Here is an 18,468-nt window from a genome sequence, read left to right as displayed (position 1 = left end):
TTTTTTGCTGGCCGCTGCACACTGAGCAGCTGTTTTCAGTGAACTAGCTGTAATAACTCCAAGATCACTTTCCGGAGTGGTACCAGCTAACTACGACCCCGTCACTTCGTATATATAAGTGGGATTTTGTTTTCCAATGTGCATTACTTTGCATTGCCAACACTCAATTTCATTTGCCATTTTGTTGCCCAGTCACCTAATTTTTTGAGATTCCCTTTGTAACTTTTCCCAGTGAGTTTTGGACTGAGTAATCTAGTATCAGCTGCAAACGTTGCCATCTCACTGCTTAACCCCCACTTTTCTAGCTCATTATGAGTATGTTGACCAGAACTGGTCCCAGTACAGATCCTATAGCCACTGGGTCACCCTTGTCCATGTTTGCTAACCTCCCCACCCCCAAAGATTTCTAATAGGTTGGTGAGGCCTGATTTCCCTTCACAAAAATGCTGTTCCTGTCTCTAGTTCAGAGACTCGGTACAAAGCCACACCCTGGCTCAGGCCAAGGGCTCGTTGTGTCCCTTTAGTCTCACCCCGCCAATGGCTGTGTGCCTGCCCTGTTGTTCCCCTGTGCCACATCACAGCTGAGTATCCATGTTCCCTACCCCCCTTCTCTTCCTTTGGCAAGGATGTCTGTATGCCTCCCCCATTCCTCCATGACAGGGTCCTCCATTCTCTCCCACCAAGGCAGGGGCTCTGTATGTGTCACAATTCCCCCCCAATTCTTATTTCTTGTCTTTCTGTCTGGGAGGTAAGTCATTCGGGGAGTCAACATGTTAAGCTGTATTGGGAGGATGAATAGAGCTGAGATATGGGAGCGGGGAAGGGAGTGAGGGATATCCTGGAAGATGTTAATGGCTGCCATCAACCTTTTTTTTTTTTTAATCTATAGATAGTTACAAAGGTGTTTGAAACTGTTGGGTTTGCTCACCACCTGGCAGGGGCGCTGTGTCCCTTAATTCCCCAACGTTTCTGCCCAATCCTTGAATGGTCCTTGAATTTTTGGAATTGATCAGAGGCAACGTTCAAAAGTTATCGTGTTCCAGCAAGACAAACGCGCCATCAAATTGAAGAGCTCACTCTGATCCCCCAATGCAGTAGTAATTAATTACATAAGGTTAATTAAACTGTAGTGTAACTACAGCAATACTTTGGATAACTGGACTACTTATGCCCATAGCAATGACAAATCTTCTTGATGCCTGAATTGCTGGTAGCAGAGGTTAAAATGACTTTGTTCACCATTACCTTGGTTGATTGTAAAATCTGCTTGTTGCACTCCTTCAGAGATAGGGTCCAACACACGGAATCAGATAATGTCACATCATTCTGAGCCTAGGCCATGTGACCTAAACAATCAGCAAGATGCCATTGCAAAACATGCCTTCCATCCCCTACTATTTATTCCAGGAGCAAGCACCCGATCCTAAGCTTTTAAAGGGATAATAGGAAAAAAATCCTCTAGTGGAATAATGAGTTCTGGGAATGCAGATTTCCAACTCCCCTTGAGGTAGCAGCCTGCGGTGCAGGGTAGCGTGTGACATTTGTGTGTATGTAAGGGGGTGGGAAGGTAACCAAGGCTTGTAATGGGAGAAAACTCTCCAATTTACACCAGCGTTTAGAACAATAAAGGATTCTTTTCCAATTCGAGAGAGGCTACATATGTGAAGAAAACATAGCCCTTCCCTAGTAACCAAGGAGCTCCGTGCCATGTAGTGATGGATATTATTCCCATTTTACTGATAGGCACGCACACCCACAGGTAACTTGCCCATAATCACACAGGAAATCTGTTGGAATAGCACATTCTCACTCCCGTTCCTTTCTCTTTAACCTGAAAACTGTCGTTCTTCCAGCAGAAGAGACAGGGGAGAGATGGCAATAGAGTTAAACCTCTTTTGTGGTCTCCGTTGCAACTTGCTGTACTTGATGTTAAAAGTCCATTTGGCCAATTTTCCCTAGTTGAGAATACTGGCCTATGTCCTTGCCATTCAGCCACAGGCAGGCAAGAAGTAGGGTGGCACCAAGGTGAATGGGGGTGGATGGTAGAAAGGACACTGATGACTCTCCTGTGAGAGAAAGAGAATATACATCGAAGGGCACAGTTGCCATAAAAGATGGTTGAATAACAGAGGCCCTCCCAGTAGGAGGCTCTTTTGGACACATTCTACAGGACTTCATGACTTCCTCAGAAACAGCAATCACTCCTTAGGGTGAGGTGCGCAGTAAGTGGCTTTCTGCAGTCACATTGAGATGCTATATATGGCATCTGTTCAGCTGGGGGTTGGGTTCCAACTCAGTTAGAAATCACACGCACGGTAACTATTATTTAAATACTTAACTAAAACCCCAAAAGTAGCAAGCAGGGTGGTAAAATAATGTTTTATTTCATGGATGAACGAACACTACCATGCCACATCCTAAATGTCCTCCTACAAAAGATTGCGGACAGAGCAGATTCAATGTTTTTCTGATCCAGTTCATTTCAGACTTTTGAGCCCATTTCGTGTAGTAAGATCTGGACACACAGCATTCGTATGGTCTATTTGGCATACTGCCGAGTAAAGCAGATTTCTACTGTAGTTCCTGTTCGCAAAATGTCAATGCACTGTAAATTAAAGAAAAAAACCCCAAACCAAACTAGATTGTTTCTGTGATTTACCAATATAGTGTCCAGGATGATCTAATTACAACCAGCCGTCAAAGCTTAGAGATTAAAATTAAAAAAAAAAACTTGACACATTAAGGAACACAATGGATACATCATCATTGCTGTCAGGATGTGAGTTTACCCACAGTACTGTGTAAAAATGTAGAAACCTGCGCGGACGTTCAAGTTGTCAAAACAAGAAAAGAAATGACATTAATTGATATATTTCCAAGCTAGTACTTCTAAAGAGTCCTGATCAGCAAAGGAAGGTTATAGCATGCAGGCTCAACACAAGACTAATATTGGATTGGAGACCTGACAAATAACTGACTTACATTCCTTTATATACAACAAAATGAAATATACAATATTAATACTGGCTGTACATTTGGTCAGAATATCTTACAAGGAGCAACGCTAGCCAAAATCTTTATGCGATGGTAACTGGAGGTGAAAGAATGATTTTTGAGATTTGAAAGATTTTCACATGGGTTTTTAAACATTGTTTTCCACCCCTGCAAAGACCAGTATGATTTTAGATGCTCTGATTTTACAAACCTCCTGCAAACAGAAGACATCACTAAAAGTGGAATGTGATAATCATTGCCTTGGAATCCAAAATCAAAACTAAGCTGCAGACAGCCTAAGAAATAAGTCTAGCCACATTGATTTTCTTTTTTAATGCTTCAGAAGACGATCAGCAAAGTATCTGATGCAAACTCCCTCTACCAGAGGGTAAATCAGCGGTTCGCAATCTTTTCTGACCACTTATTCAAAGTAACAAATGTTTGCAACCCCCTTACATTTACTTTAGAAGAGTAAAAATTATATCAAAGCTTAGCCTAAATTCATAGATCCCAAGAGCAGAAGGGACCACCGTGATCATCAAGTCTGACCTCCTGTATAACACAAGCCATTAAACTGCCCCAAAATAATTTATTTATGTGTGTGCTTGGAGAGGTTAACAGAGAATAATTGAAGGATAAGCACATGCAGGGAGGGAGGGAACAAGATTTTCTTTGCTTTACATTGTAATAAAAATGTAACACCTTGCGCCCCCCCCTTCCCTGATTGCCTTTTGTGACCGCCTCTAGGCCCAGCATGACCCAGCAACTGAAAAACACTGGTCTAGTTAATTCAATGCATGTTTTCTTCCACATCCATGACAAGTTGTGAAGCTGATAAGGTGAGCATGAGATCAAATGTAATGAGGAACAGGTAAAAACAATATCAAATAGTAATTAATTACATGAGGCTAATTAAACATTAGTGTAACTACAGTGATACTTTGTATAATTAGAATCTGTATGCCCCATAGCAGTGATGAATCTTCTAAACATGGGGGAGAGCAGGCAAATATGTATGAATCAGTACCTTTAAAATAATTGTGCTATAATCTTTTCCATTTATTAAGTTTTATCTGACACAACAGGATGCTAACTATGGTAACCCTAATAGAGATGATGTATTTCATTGCTACTGCTTCATTTCTTGAATGCAAAAGGGCCATTTAACCTACTAGTCCTCAAGGTAGTTTCTTGGGGTGGTCCTTCAAGTCCAATTTTTTGAGAGCCTTTTACTCCAGAAGTCATTTTGTGGCAAATAAGACGGTGATGTCTGTGACGGATTCATGTCAGACAGCAGTTTCTGCTGAGTTTATCATGCTTAATGTTCTTCCATTCAGGAAGGAGTTGCTGTCCGTAAAGCAGGCGAGCTGCTTTCAGTTTCGTTTGAATACATGCTAACAACATAACATTTCTTTCTCCAGGAAAATGATTCAGTTGCATATTGTTATAAAGAATGGCCTTGTGCTTTGCACGAACCAAAAGGGTTAATCCTCCTCCTCATCCTCTTTCAGTGTGACTATCGGGAGTTTGTCCTGAACTTTGAAACAGTCCACAAAGAAATTGACGAGGGACTTGTACAAGTGTTGCTCGAGTGCTGCACTGTTAAAGTAATGGCTTTCATCGGGGTATATCTGCAAAGGAACCAAGGAGACCGTGAGTAGCTTTATGTTCAGATTAGAGATGGGCCCGAACTGCAGTCCCAGATCTGAACACCTAGGATCCATCCAGAGCTGACCTCTGCAGCTCAGGCCCATCAATAAACATCATACAAACACTGTCATATAGCACTTAGGGCTTGTCTTGCACTGGCTAAACGAACAGACTGAATTTAAACCAATTGAGTTAAACTGGTGCCAACGTCTGTGTGGACATTCTTATTTCAATTTAAAAGTAGATTCTGATCAGGTTTAAGTTAGACCTAAATAGGCCTTAGCTACAGTACAAATGCTTTGCAGGTAATACCTATATCAGCAGAGCCCTCTAGTGTAGATGCATAGTTACGCTGACAGAAGGAGTTTTTCTGTCAGCATTGTACCACCAGCTCCCTGAAGGACATGAACTGGGAGTGTTGCCAGCATAACTATGCCGGTTGGAGGTGGAGGTGGTTTTTTCACATTCCTGACCGACATAGCTATGCTGACAGAACTTTGTAATGTGACCACACGGGGTATCCTCCAGTTGAACTAAATGAGTGTAGTCCTACGTAGACCAGGCCTTAGGATCTACTCCTTCCAATGTGAATTAAAATAGTTTCATTACTTAAAAAGTTGAATGCAAACTTGTTGAAAAAGGAATTTATTTTTTGTTAGAAGGAACGCTGATAACTCTCTAAAGGAAATGTCCTACATAATCTCAACTATGCTTTTAATTTAGGTCTAACAGGCAACTCGTTTACATGTTATATGAATGCCAGTTGATTATAACAGACTTCTAAAGCTGTAATTTTCAAAGGGGAATATGGAGCTGTGCTCCTAGTTCTCACTGAAAGTCAGCAGGAGTTGAATTCCAAATTCCTTTGAGAATCCCAGCCTAAGAACATATGCATTGAGCCAGGGGTGAAAGTAACTTAAAGGACTTACCGGTACACCGGAGTCCTGAGCGCCGGGGAAGCCAGTCCAGTCTGGCACGGCGTACCGGCTCTTGCCAGTACGCCGTACCGGACTGCACCGGCTTATTTTCACCTCTGCATTGAGCTCTAACAACTGTGCAGTATTGGGCCAAATCTAAATAATGATATACTGTGTGTGTGTGTGTGTGTGTGTGTGTGTGTGTGTGTGTGTGTGTGTGTGTGAGAGAGAGAGAGAGAGAAAGTGAGAGAGAGAGAAACTATATAATATACATATAAGTTAGAATTACTGTTCTATTTGTATTTTTATATTGTATTGTATATACAGTGAGGGCTTTCTAACGCTTACTTCATACCATCTGTTTTCTGTTCAAAGTGCAAGTGACTGTTTAAGTATGAAAAATGGAAACACACATATACTGTACCTGCAAGCTGTAATTAGCCTTTGCCCTAATTAGGTGTGTAATAAGGTCTGCAGTATGCTGGAAATGGATTTTTTCTGTAAAATCAGATTAGTATCAATAAATGCATAGAAGTGGCAACTTTAATTAAGAAAAAAATCAAAGAGTCTCATAAACTACACAATGTATCGCACTAAAATAGTGAGTTCACTTACCATCAGCTGTGGCATGAATGATCAAAAACTTTTGATCTTTCAGTAATGAGACTCTGTGTGCTAATTTGGTAATCTGTGAAGATAGAAGTTGCAGGTAAGATTAAGCATCATGCCAGAAAGTAGTGATTTCTGTATACATAGCAAAGTAGCACTTAACTCTGTTTTATGTTTGATCACCAGAATAACAAGCTGATATCATTGCAACCTCTTCCTCTTGGCAGCTAGAATCATTACAGCAGCAGAATAGAGGAGGAATTATGCTGTCCATTTCTCTAACCTTTTCCTGCCCTTCATGACCAATCCTGCCCCAACAGTAGATGGTGGGTGTGATGGATGCATCCCTGCATTCACACCTTACACACTATTGTAATAATCTTTGTACAAAGTATGCCTTGTGAGGTACCATTTGAAAACTCATAAATTGCTTGTCAGCATTGTCATGGTGAAATATATATAGCAACATAAGTTATAAGATTCTGATATTATTAGCACATGTTCCCCATATCCCTGCCCAGGCAGAAGTCAGCAAACAAATCTGTCCTAAACAAAGGAATGTGTGTTTGGTTTAATTTGCATTTAAGCAGTAAATGGAGTTATCAAGCAGACATGGGGGAGGGAGGAAACAAAAGGAAACCTGAATGTAAGCATACACAGGTGAAAAAAAACCAGCAGGGAACATCCTTCCACACAGACTCTTTGTCTCTTGGTTCTCATCTAGTTCCTGCATGCCGCTCCCTCAGTTATAACATTGCCTCCAGGAGAATAATATGGCTTATAAAGTCTGCATCAGGCCTTGGGCCATGCGGTCTTTATAAATTCCACATCACAGTTCCAGGGCTCAGGAAATGGCAGTCTTGTGCTCCTTGATTCCGAGAGAGTGCATGGCCCAGTTGTGGAGTTTAGGAAGCACGCGTTACATCAGTGTCTGGCACAGCAGGCCACACTTAGAACACTGCGATGTTCCACAGATGCAGTCAATGGCATTTAACAGTTAAATGGTTCCCTCCCCAAGTTAGTCAGAAGTACCAATACTTACCCAAACCAACCTTCTGAAACATACAGCCAAGCTATTTTGCACTACATCCAAATGAGAACACTGATTGCTTTAGAACCCCTTTCATTTTGATTGATTTGCCTTCAACTTTCTAGAAAAAAAAATCGACCACGGCCTAGCTATGCTTGTGAAATTTCAGAGGGCCAGTGAATTCGCTATATGGATCACCTACCCACAAGCCCTACCTCTTAAGGAGGAGCACAGGGACTCTGGCTGATTTTTCTTTGTTGTGAAGTGGGCAATTATTTCAAACCCCAGTGGCGAATGTCTGTGCAAAATCCATTTCATTGGGCTGTGTGCACCAATTTTTCAGCACTTTACAGACACAGCCCAGTGACCCTTTCCCTCCACTTAGCTACTCTTTTCTAGTTTCTTCAGAGTAGCTGAAGCATTCACACCCATTGAGCCTCCCTCGCACCCTGAACAATAACACCCTAACTAATGAGCTATCTGTATTTTAAACCCTGCTAGACTCAAGCCCAGAGTTCTGCTTACCAGCAACTCAAGCTTCAGAATTCTGAAATACCCATTCTGGGCATACGACCATCAGCAGCTCGTCCTTGGTGAAATGTTAAAGGGACTTTAAATGGACTGTAGCTTAAAATGCAAGACCTAATGGGCTGAGCACCAGAACAGAGTTCTAACCATAGCTTTGATACTGATTCATCCTGTGGCCATGGACAAGTCACTCAACCTCTCTGCCTCAGATTTCCCACCTGTAAAATGGAGCTTATAATACCTACCTACTTTAGAGGGGTAGCCTGAGGATTAATGAATGACAAGGCTATTAATTACTTTACCATTAAATTCAAGGAAACCAAAACAGCTAGTCAGTCTGTAAAGCCAAAATAACTTTCAAACAAAGACCTTTTTACTACTCTCAGACACTGGTTTTGGTATTTCCCTCCTCCCCCAAATTGTACATAAGAAGATAGGGTTAAAAAGTTAAAGAAAGGTTTTACATTTTGTCATGAAAGTGTGCACACCGACTCAAAGCTCTGTTCTCAACTTCATGCAATTACCTCATATGCTCTGTTATCAATGCCATGTAGTCCCAAATACCTTTCAGAAAAGGCAGAAGCTTGAAAAGAAATTAAAAAAAACATATTGGTCAGTTTTTACTCCAGTGCAGTCCGTTCCAAAAAATAAAAACCACATTTTCTGACTCAGCTTTCAATAAATGAGAAATGTTTTAGACTCTCTTGTTTTTGTTTTGTTTTAGAAACCTGGTCAGAACTAATGACTCCGTCTGTAATAACATTGACAGAAAAAACTTAATTCTAATAAAAGAATAGTCAAAACACACTTGTAATGCCAAACCTTTGCAACCTACAGCTACCACATGATCCACTGTGCTACATGGCCTTTTTTGCCATCAAGGTATATAGAGAGGCATTACATTAGTCACAGGGGGGCTCTGCTATTGATTTCTGAATGCAACTGAAATATACTGGGAGCTACAAGTTATATAATTTCTGTTCTGCTAGATAATACTTAGTCCTGCAATGAGTGTAGGGGACTGGACTAGTTGATCTTTCAAGGTCCCTTCCGATTCTATGATTCCATCTATGCTATTATGGGTGAGCTTCTAAAATTACTGGGGTATGCAGTGGCAATGTGGATGGCCGCACTTTGCAGTCATTACCAGAGGCAGAAGCCAGGTTTTAAGAAACAAAGAGAAGGGAGACCTAGTAAGGGGAGGGTGGGAATGTCACTGGTGGCTGGGAGCTGGCATTTTGTGGCCTCCGGAGAGTGGTGTTTACCGTATAATTTCAAGTCTGTCAATGGAGAAAGAGCAGCTCCGCACGTGAATACTTGATTCTCTTCACCAGCTGGGAGAATAAAAGCGCTCAGATAGCCCCCGTAATCCTAGAGTACAGACAGACACACTTGTCGGTGAGAATGCAAAAATCGCTCCCTGCCTAGAATGCTTATAATCTGGGGTATGTCTACACTGCAGTCAGAAGTGTGATTGCAGCATGCGTAGACATACTGAGCTCACTTCAATCTAGATAGCTCGCTAACACGGGCTGAAGCACGGGCTGTACAACCCCACCTGGTCCATGCTGCTGGAGCTGCACTGCTATTTTAGCTATCTAGATCAAAGCAAGCTTGAGTATGTCTACATGAGCTGCCGGCACATCTCTGACTGCAGTACAGACATTCCCTGAGACTTGGCTGTGGCTCGGTGCGGATTAGCTGTAAATTGAGCGCAACTAATACATGGTAATGCCTTAGCCTGGGTGTTAAGCGTACACAAACTCCCCCCCGCCATTAGATGACACAAAATCCCACCAGGCCGAGGTACAGCAGACCAGAGTGTTCATTAGATTAAAAACCATTCAACTCTGCTTCCCAATGTAACGGGCTGGTAGCTAATTTGAGACGCACTGGGGCACAGTCAGGTGTGTTCTGACAAACCTGCTAGCATTGTGTACGCATAGGTGCATGCGGGGCAGTGGTGTTTTCAGTACCCAGTCTAATGAATGGGAAACAGGGTTCTAAACCAGTGCCACAGCCCCACAAAGAGTTACTAAACTAGCCAGTTCCTAAAGCCGGATTCTTGCAGGCCCTACACAGGAAAATCTTCCCTTTTACCTCAATGGGAGTTTTGCGCACGTAAGCAGTGGAAGCCTAGGTCCTAACTATGGGCCTGATCCTGCAACTATTTATGCACTTAAAGAACTTTGGGCTAGATCCACTAAGAGATTTAGGCACCTACGTCCAAAATTTAGATTTTCAAATCCTGCTCAGCTGCTGCCTAACCCTGCAGGTGCCTATGTCCCTAGGCCCCTAAGTTGCCACTGGTAAAGTCCCGTGGTACCTACATTTCTGCTGCTGGGCATGTGCACAGCTGCCTCAGTCCTGCTACCCAAGTAGCATCCTCAAACTAGGTGTTCCCCCACCTATCTCGCCTACGGGCCTCATCCAGAACAGAGATGGTGGAGGAGGTGGTGCATCCTAACCACTGGGCTGTGGGGTTTTCTGGAGAGGATCGCTCTCAATCTCTCCTATGGAAACTGTTCACTTGTATAAACAATTACATAGGCATTGGAAGAGGGACTGGAATTTGGGTCTCCCACGGCCCAGGGGGATGCCCTAACATCTGGACTGTACAGTCATTCTCACGCTTTCTGGCCTATGACTACTAAGTATTTCATACAAAGTGGAACAGCTTCAGCAGGAGCGACTGAATGAGACCCACTCCAGCATACCTCAAATCCCCACTGATTAGGGCACTCACCTGAGAGGCGGGAGCCCTAGATTCAAATCCTTGCTCCATGTCAGTCAGAGGAAGTGGGATTTGAACCTGGATCTCCCACATCCTGGGTGAGTATTCTAACCACTGGCTAAAGGTCATAAGCCGAGAGTGTCCGCCTGCAGATGTGTACACAGGAGGGGACCCTCCCCCTTGTGTAAAGATATCAGACACCTCTTCAGTCTGATCTCTGTGCAGGACAAGGTGTGGAGGCTCATCAGACCAGGGTGAGAAGAGTGTATGGGAGGGAAAGATAACTCAGTCAGGATCTCTAAGGAAAGCAGGGGCCATGGGAGTCCCTGATAGTGCAGAGGTACAGGGGGGTCCACACAGATGGCCAAGCCTTCTCTGGATCTTTGGGGAACTCCCAGGTTCAAGGGTGGGTCCCATACCCTATGCCCCTTAGCTCCTGTTGGCAATTCTCACTTCCCCCAGAACCTCTTACTGTGTGCTCTTCCAAAGGAGAGGAATGATCTGGACCATGAGGACCACTTGTGTCTTCAAAATAATTGTATGTGTCTGTGTCCAGGATTGGGCCCTGTATTCGCGTCTTGCTCTGTTGCAGAGGCTGTAAAACTACAGCATCCTCTAAAAAACATCAGTCACTGATATTGAATTTGGTTACTGCAATGCCCAATGTGCCAGCAAAGATTCTGGATGTGTCTCATCTATCTGAAACAGAACATACAGTCGGACTCACACTGCTTACACTTAGACCCTGAACCGGCAGTCCCTGCTTGGGGCAAAACTCCCATTTTTGGGGTGTAAGGTCTGAGTTTTCAAAGCTACAATGGTACATTCATTCTATGTCCTTAGTATGTTTTCCATCAGGTCTGAATGAACTGGTACCAAGCCAAGAACCCATCTCCTTTCCTCACCGCCTTCAGAAATAGTGCTAATAGCAAAACTGTTATTAACACGTCAGTGGCTGCTATGAACTGGTAAGCAATCTCTGAGACAGGGATTCTATTATCCGTTCAGCACTATTCACCCACTGTACCTCTGTACTGATGGCAAGAATAATTTCTTCTAACAAGCCCCTTCTCATATCTGACAGCATTTTTTCCTCACAAATAATAGATGTTCTTCCTTTTCAAGATAATTTCAAAGGAAACATTGATAAATGGGCTGATAAAATGAAAGTTCTCATCTTTAGAATCTCTAAGCAAGAAGCAGCCTGTCTCCAAAAACAAAACCACCACCACAGGTACACTCAATAAATCAAGATTAAGTGCAAGTGCTTAAACACATCAGCAAACAATAACAGAGGGTAGGGATTACAGGAAAATTTTACCTTCCCAAACACAGCAACTCGCATTTTATCAATATAATGTTCTTTCAACATTATCCTAAAATATGAAACAGACGAGAAATAGTTAAGTTCAAGGAGGACTCTGTTAGATACATGGAATACATGATGGCATTGTGTGGCTTGAAGATTTTATCAGCATGACTTTAGGATGGTTGTATTACCCAAGCCACAAGTGAATTATATAGGCTAATCCAAACTCACACTGATGGCTACTGCTTTCATGTAACTTTCTGTTTGATTTGTTCTTGCTCTTTAACCCCTTGCCTGATATGGAACATTCCAGGTACATCATTTAGAACACACCTCCTGTGAGCCAAAATGTACCAGGTACACCCTCATTTTTGTTAATTTTGATTGGATCATGGAAGCACAACATCTTACCTGTTGAACCAATGGCAAAATTCTTACTTATACATGGTTTCGATGTCATTCTTAAGGTGTGATATACTTAGAACAGTAACTCTGCAAACAGTACAGGATCCCATATTTATTGTCTTGCAATGACTTCCGTATCAAAAATATCTTCACTTTACAAGACAGAAGATGGATTTTTTCCCCCACTGCTAGCACTGCAAAATTAATCCAGGCACGAAAAATCAAGTAGTATTCTTTCTGCCCCTTCTGTTATTTATCCCCAGTGGCACAGAATCTGAAATCAGAACGTTGTGATGGACAGGGAAGCTCAGAATCCAGCTAACTCTTCTGTATCTATAGCCGCTCTACAGTGCTAGCAGTAGGGAATTTTTTCCCCCCAGTAAAGTAAGTGGATAGGACTTGAATATAAGCAGGGGGAAGATATTTAAACATTGTTAAATGAAGCTATTTAAATTAGCCAAAGTCTCTACCTGTGCAGCAAAAAAGTAATTATAAGCAAGTACATCATTGTAAGTTATTTGTAAGACTAAAAATGTAAGAAAAATTTTTTTGTTTGTTTTTCAGAAACATTCATAGTCATCTTTAATACAGTCCCCAAAATGTTAATTAAAATAATCTTTCCATCAGTCCTTAAACATCTTAATCCACCATTTTGATGCTAGATTATTAGCCTTAATAAAGGCTGTTTGTTTATTTATTATAACAAACATTAGCATCATCCATATACGTGCCCACTTCCTTAGAGACCAAGTATATATTTTTATCAACCGAACTAGCTTCATAATGGCATGGAACCACCATTCCTATATATTAGGCTATTGCTGTAGTCACATGGCATGCATTACTCTCATGCTTTTGCAACACCTCTGTGGAAGACCTCACGGGACTCCAGCAATTCCTTTTCTTAACAACTGAATGGGCCTTCAACCGAACCCAACCATTTTTTTAAAAAGATTCCTCCGCCTCTCCCTCCCCCAAATATTTTAAAGCAGACCCTTGAACTTTTAAAAGGTAAGCCCTTTAGCACCATTCCTATTAATGTTAACATCAGAAAAAGTTTTTTGGCTTATATATGGAATCATTATTTAGCTGACATTTTACTTCCCATATTGAAATATACAAGAGTGTATTTGTACTTTCAATTTATCACGTTTCTTCAATTGTTTACACAGCAGTATTCAAATAGGAGGAGATGCATTGCTGAGTGGTACCTAGAGAGATAAAACGATTGACTTTTACAACATTGACAGTTCAGCTCTGGTTGCAGCACCTGGGCATGGCGATCAGATGAACAGGGCTCCCTCTCAGGGAGACCCTGATCCTAGAAGAGAACTGTGTAAGCAGACTTCCCCCCGCCCCTCACAGATCCCAGTTGACTTCAGTGAGGTCCCAGCGACACAGTTCTCTTTGCAGGATCAGGGCCTTAGAGTATTTTCTAGTGTCCAGATACAGCTGCGGAGCCTTTGAGAATACATTTCAATTATAAATGCAATTCATTTCAATAAGGACAGTGTCATTCACCGGACAGCTTCCAACTGATCTTTTTCCTCCAAAAGGGCCAATCTTCTTTTAACTTCATGTAACAATTTAGTGCCTTGGAATCCACTGCCCCGGCCATCAAACTTCATCACAATTGCATTGTGGGAGCTGACCAGCACGCTTTCCCAATTCACTTCAAACTTTTCTGTTACACTCTGGCTACCAGGTGTTCCGTCACTGAAACAAAAACAGAGACAAACCAAATGCGTCTTATTCATGCTCAATGGAACAATGTCAAGGCTGCCCAAGACTAGAGACCTTTCATGCCACATCATCTTTTTTAAAAGGGACAATACAGTCTCTCCTTTTAAAGGTGAATTTGCAGACCAGCTTGCACCGATGCTACATGCGTTATAAGGTGACACTGATTTTAACGGGAAAGCCATGATATCTGTCTTCATACAGCACAGTCGCAGGGAGGTCTGGTGTGTGGAATGGTTTTTGAGGCAGGCAAGGAAGCTGCAAGAAGGTTTCCCAGCTATCTATCTAGATTCTTATTTGGCAACCACCACCATGATATTGGAGCATTTTGTGAAACTAGGAAGCATTCACATAAATGGGCCAGATCCTCAACTTGGCCAAAGTGGCATAGCTTCACTGAAGTTAATGGAGTTATGCCATTATACACCACTTGAGGAGCTGGCCCCAATCTATATTTCTTTCTTTCTCTCTCATCCCTCCAGTCTGTAGGGTCTGAACTCTTGTGGGGTTCTTGGCAGAGGTTAACTGGGAGGGCCTACCCTGGGAGCACTGAAGAACATTTGGAGAGGAAAGACTCTTGTCACCCATCATAAATCTCCCCTCTCCTGCAGGAGTGTTGGATAGTGGCTACAGATGTGACTGTCAGTCACTTGATGTCACTATTGCTTAAAATAGATACAAGGGAAAGGCAAATTAAAAAACAAACTGGTGATAAAACAATTGACTTTAATAACAGTTCAGCTCTGGTTGCAGTGGGTGGGCAGGGTGATCAGCCGAACAGGGCTCTCTTCAAGGAAATCCTGGTGCTGGAAGAGATCTGTGTTAGCAGATTTCTCCCACCCAACCCCCAAATCGGGTCCCACCAATGCAGTTCTCTTTGCAAGCTCAAGGCCTTAGATTGCATGCTCTTTGGGGGCACTTAGTCCTAAATGATCACAAGAAACACACATGACCACACAAATACTGCAAACAACACTGAGCTGAGCTTCTCAAACTCTCCGTACAAAGCAGAAATTACAATACACCCACAGAAATAGGGTGAGCAAGGGACAGGAGATTTTGTAGAGTTAGTTCTCAATGACTAGGGATACTGGCATTTCCACCTACTTCAGTTCCTTTTATGGGCTTCCAGAACACAAGAAAACGTCTCTCAATTTTTTAACATGCAAATGACTTTAGTTCAGGGGTCGGCAACGTTCGGCACGCGGCTTGCCAGGGTAAGCACTCTAGCGGGCCGGGCCAGTTTATTTACCTGCTGACGCGGCAGGTTCGGCCGATCGCGGCCCCCACTCGCCACGGTTCGACGTCCCGGGCCAATGGGGGCAGCGGGAAGCCGCGGCCAGCACATCCCTCGGCCCGCGCCGCTTCCCGCCGCCCCCATTGGACCGGGACGGTGAACCGCAGCGAGTGGGGGCCGCTATCAGCTGAACCTGCCACATCAGCAGGTAAATAAACTGGTCCGGCCCGCCAGGGTGCTTACCCTGGTGAGCCGCTTGCCGAACGGTGCCGACCCCTGCTTTAGTTATTTGCATTTGCTCCACAAAGGCCCAGGAGCATCCACTTTCAGAGGCAGCCTAATCAAGTGTCGTTAGCTTGATGAGTACCAATCTTCCTCAAGCACTTATATAATGAAGTACGTTTTCGCTGAAGTAATTTTGTGATGTGGCAGCCTGTTTATTGCAGTGCTTTTGTCCCTCATTGAAAGAATCTGCAGGATGGTGTTTTGGAATTCATTCGCAATGCATCTTTGCCTCCTTCATTCCTATATCAGACTCCTTTCTCTCAGCAAAGTGCATCCCGGCTTGAAATCAATGGGAGTTAGGTGCCTGAAAATCTTTGAGGATCTGGGCCTAAATGACTCAGTGGACTAGCTGTAAAGACAGTTCAATTGTTGGGCTAGACGGCATTGATAGTTTTGTGCTGCTCTGAGGAAGGTACCATTTGGACAGAGGTGGCTGGTTATTCACCGCTATTTCTAGGACCACAGGGCAGAGTCACTATAGGTTTAAGCTTTTGCAGAGGCTATAACAGCCATTAGAAAGTAAACATGTCACTATTCCCCAACAGCGGCTGCCACAGTTTAACAGGAAGACAACACATCCCCGAATGTAGTATTCTAATGTGCGTGGGCTCACCCAGTCCTGCTAAGAGATCCCCTAATATTACACTATTGAAGAGCCATGGGAGGGAGGGGTTGCAGTGGATTCATGTTAAATAGAAATGATCCCTCATAATAGTTGCAGTATTGAGAACAGCTGATTTCACAACTCTCTGCTGGGTTTAAAGTGAATTTTCATTAAGGCCTTGTCCATTTTTGCCCAATGCAATTTACAGTGTTTGTAGCCAGGTTTGAGAGAGATAATAACCAATTTGGAAGAGTGGGTTGGAGCCAGCACTGTTATTTGTGGTGGAGAGATGACGCAAATTGTTCAGTGAAAAATCTATTTGAAGATCTTTAAGGAAGTTCCATATTCCTGTAGAGGTCTGGAAACTCTGTAGCTTGTCCCCTGAGCTTCACCCAAAAGGGAGCAGGATGTGAATTTTAAAAAAATTGCTGATTTTTTTTTTTGGTTTGAGCAGTTCTTTCATAGGTAGCCCTCCTTTTTAAGACATCTCCTTTATCATCCTGAAATAGCATGATCCCAATGGCTTTGGGTCTGCTATCACTCTGGCTTTAACTATGAAGGTCTTTAAGTCTACACAGCAAGTTGGACCCCACGGCAGCAAGTCTCAGAGCCTAGGTCTAGACTTGGGCTCACGCTATGCACTAAAAATAGCTACAGATGGAGCCTGAATGTCTTCCCAGCTATTTTTAGGGCTGTAGCAAAGTCTGTAGACCTGGGCTCTGAGACTTGCGGCCGTGAAATCCTACTTGCTTTGTAGATACCCTCAGTCTAAGGGCTTGTCTACACTGGTACTTCACGGCGCTGCAATATTCTTGCTCATGGGTGTGAAAAAACACCCCCCCTCCCCCGATTGCAGCAAGTTTCAGCACTGTAAAATGCCAGTGTAGACAGTGCTGGTAATTACGCCCCTCTAGGAGGTGGTTTTTTTAGAGTGACTACACAAGCCACGCTGCCAATGTAAACTAGCCCTAAAGAAGTTGGCATAGTGTGAAGGGAGTATTGTGTGTGGTTGGTACCAACATTGCACTTGGCTAGGTGTAAGAGATCTCTTAAAAATGCAGTATGTTTTCCCTTAAGTCAATGGCAATACGCAGAGTGTGTATAATTAAGCATGTGTGTAATTCTTTACAGAACAGGAGCCATAGATTGTAAGTTCTTCAGTGCATGGATCGTCTTTTATCCTCCGTTTGTTTAGAACCTAGCCCACTGTGGCGCTGATCTTGGTTGCTTTTAGGTGTTTACAATAAAAATAAGAATTACAGATTACAAATAAAAATAAGAAAACTTACACAACCAGTAGCAAAGGATAGTGTATGGTGTCCGCAAAGGTTGCTGGCTTTAAGATTTGCATTGGCAATTCTAGGCAAAAGTAACAAACAACAACAAGGATTTAATATGGGAATGTTGAGATAATTATCACAGATTTTGACAATGTTGTGGCCACTTATCAACAGAAATAAAACAGCATTTCATAAATGCTCTGGTAAATAAAACCCTAAAAACACAGATGTAATCAAGGATAAGATCCAGACCGTAATAGCTGAGGTGACAAGAAATCTAAACCTAGAGTGAGCTATTTAGTCATGCATCACTTACACAACAGGCAATTAACATCTGGCAATAGCTATTATTTTCCCTTTAGGCAGCTGGATGAGTGACACTGCCAAGAATCAATATTTTGGGGAGGCAGAGAAAGGGAGGGTAACAATAGCTTAAGACAACAGGAATGTAAGGTACAATTGCCAATTAAAACATGGCTGATGATGTGACAGGCAGAATTTTTTTGCTTTAGGGGCTTCAAGACAGTTAGGGGATGGACTTGCCTCTTAATCCTAAATTCCAGGGGCCTGATTTTGATCTCACTTCCTCTGGTATAATACAAATCAGGAGTAACTCCAAATTGACAGAGTTACACTGGTATAAAATCTGTGTATGTGACATCTGAGTTAGGCCCCAGTTGTGCTATGGTAACCCCCAAAACTTCATTTAAGTACTCTGATATGCTCTTCTTGACCACCAACCGGTATATGAAAGTGCTCCCACACAAATGCTTTCTGCATTAATGAGGAGACAGCATTTGTTTTTAAAATATTACCTATAATCCAGATTACCAAAGGCATGGCAATTAAATCAGTATTAGCAGGATTTTCAATACAATTAATATACAGATTAACCACTATCTTTAAGTGGTTTGTTTTGCAATCATTTTCTGATGCTCAGTCTAATTACTTATTCCATCTGAATGCTAATGGACTGCAAATTGGATCAATGGCCCAGGGACAGTCAGAGAGACCGCCATTTGACTTTAAATATACATAAAACATGGCACACACTGCTCCAGTTACTGGGACGCCTTTAGGGCAGACCCTGGATACATGGTGAAGGCACATGAAAAAATACAGCCAGCTTGTATTTATTACACACAA

The 18,468-nt window shown here is 42.6% G+C and overlaps 1 protein-coding gene across 6 annotated transcripts in view; it reads right to left on the bottom strand.

Moving 5' to 3' along the window:
• Positions 1-2,360: 2,360 nt before the first annotated feature.
• Positions 2,361-18,468, bottom strand: part of DPP6 (dipeptidyl peptidase like 6) — a 783,790-nt gene continuing 767,682 nt past the window's right edge. For all 6 annotated transcript variants that reach the window (XM_042859184.2, XM_042859187.2, XM_065582727.1 and 3 more), the window contains 8 exons: positions 17,332-17,401; positions 13,698-13,892; positions 11,784-11,838; positions 8,994-9,099; positions 8,253-8,311; positions 6,177-6,249; positions 5,986-6,059; positions 2,361-4,625 (listed from right to left, as the gene is read on the bottom strand). In XM_042859184.2, coding sequence (XP_042715118.1) covers positions 4,479-4,625; positions 5,986-6,059; positions 6,177-6,249; positions 8,253-8,311; positions 8,994-9,099; positions 11,784-11,838; positions 13,698-13,892; positions 17,332-17,401 — 779 coding nt within the window. In that variant the 3' untranslated portion in view covers positions 2,361-4,478. The remainder of the gene's footprint in view (positions 4,626-5,985; positions 6,060-6,176; positions 6,250-8,252; positions 8,312-8,993; positions 9,100-11,783; positions 11,839-13,697; positions 13,893-17,331; positions 17,402-18,468) is intronic.

This window comes from Chrysemys picta, chromosome 2, assembly GCF_011386835.1.
Source record: "Chrysemys picta bellii isolate R12L10 chromosome 2, ASM1138683v2, whole genome shotgun sequence".
In the NCBI taxonomy this organism is placed as follows: Eukaryota; Metazoa; Chordata; order Testudines; family Emydidae; genus Chrysemys; species Chrysemys picta.
This window is presented reverse-complemented; position numbering and strand designations above follow the sequence as displayed.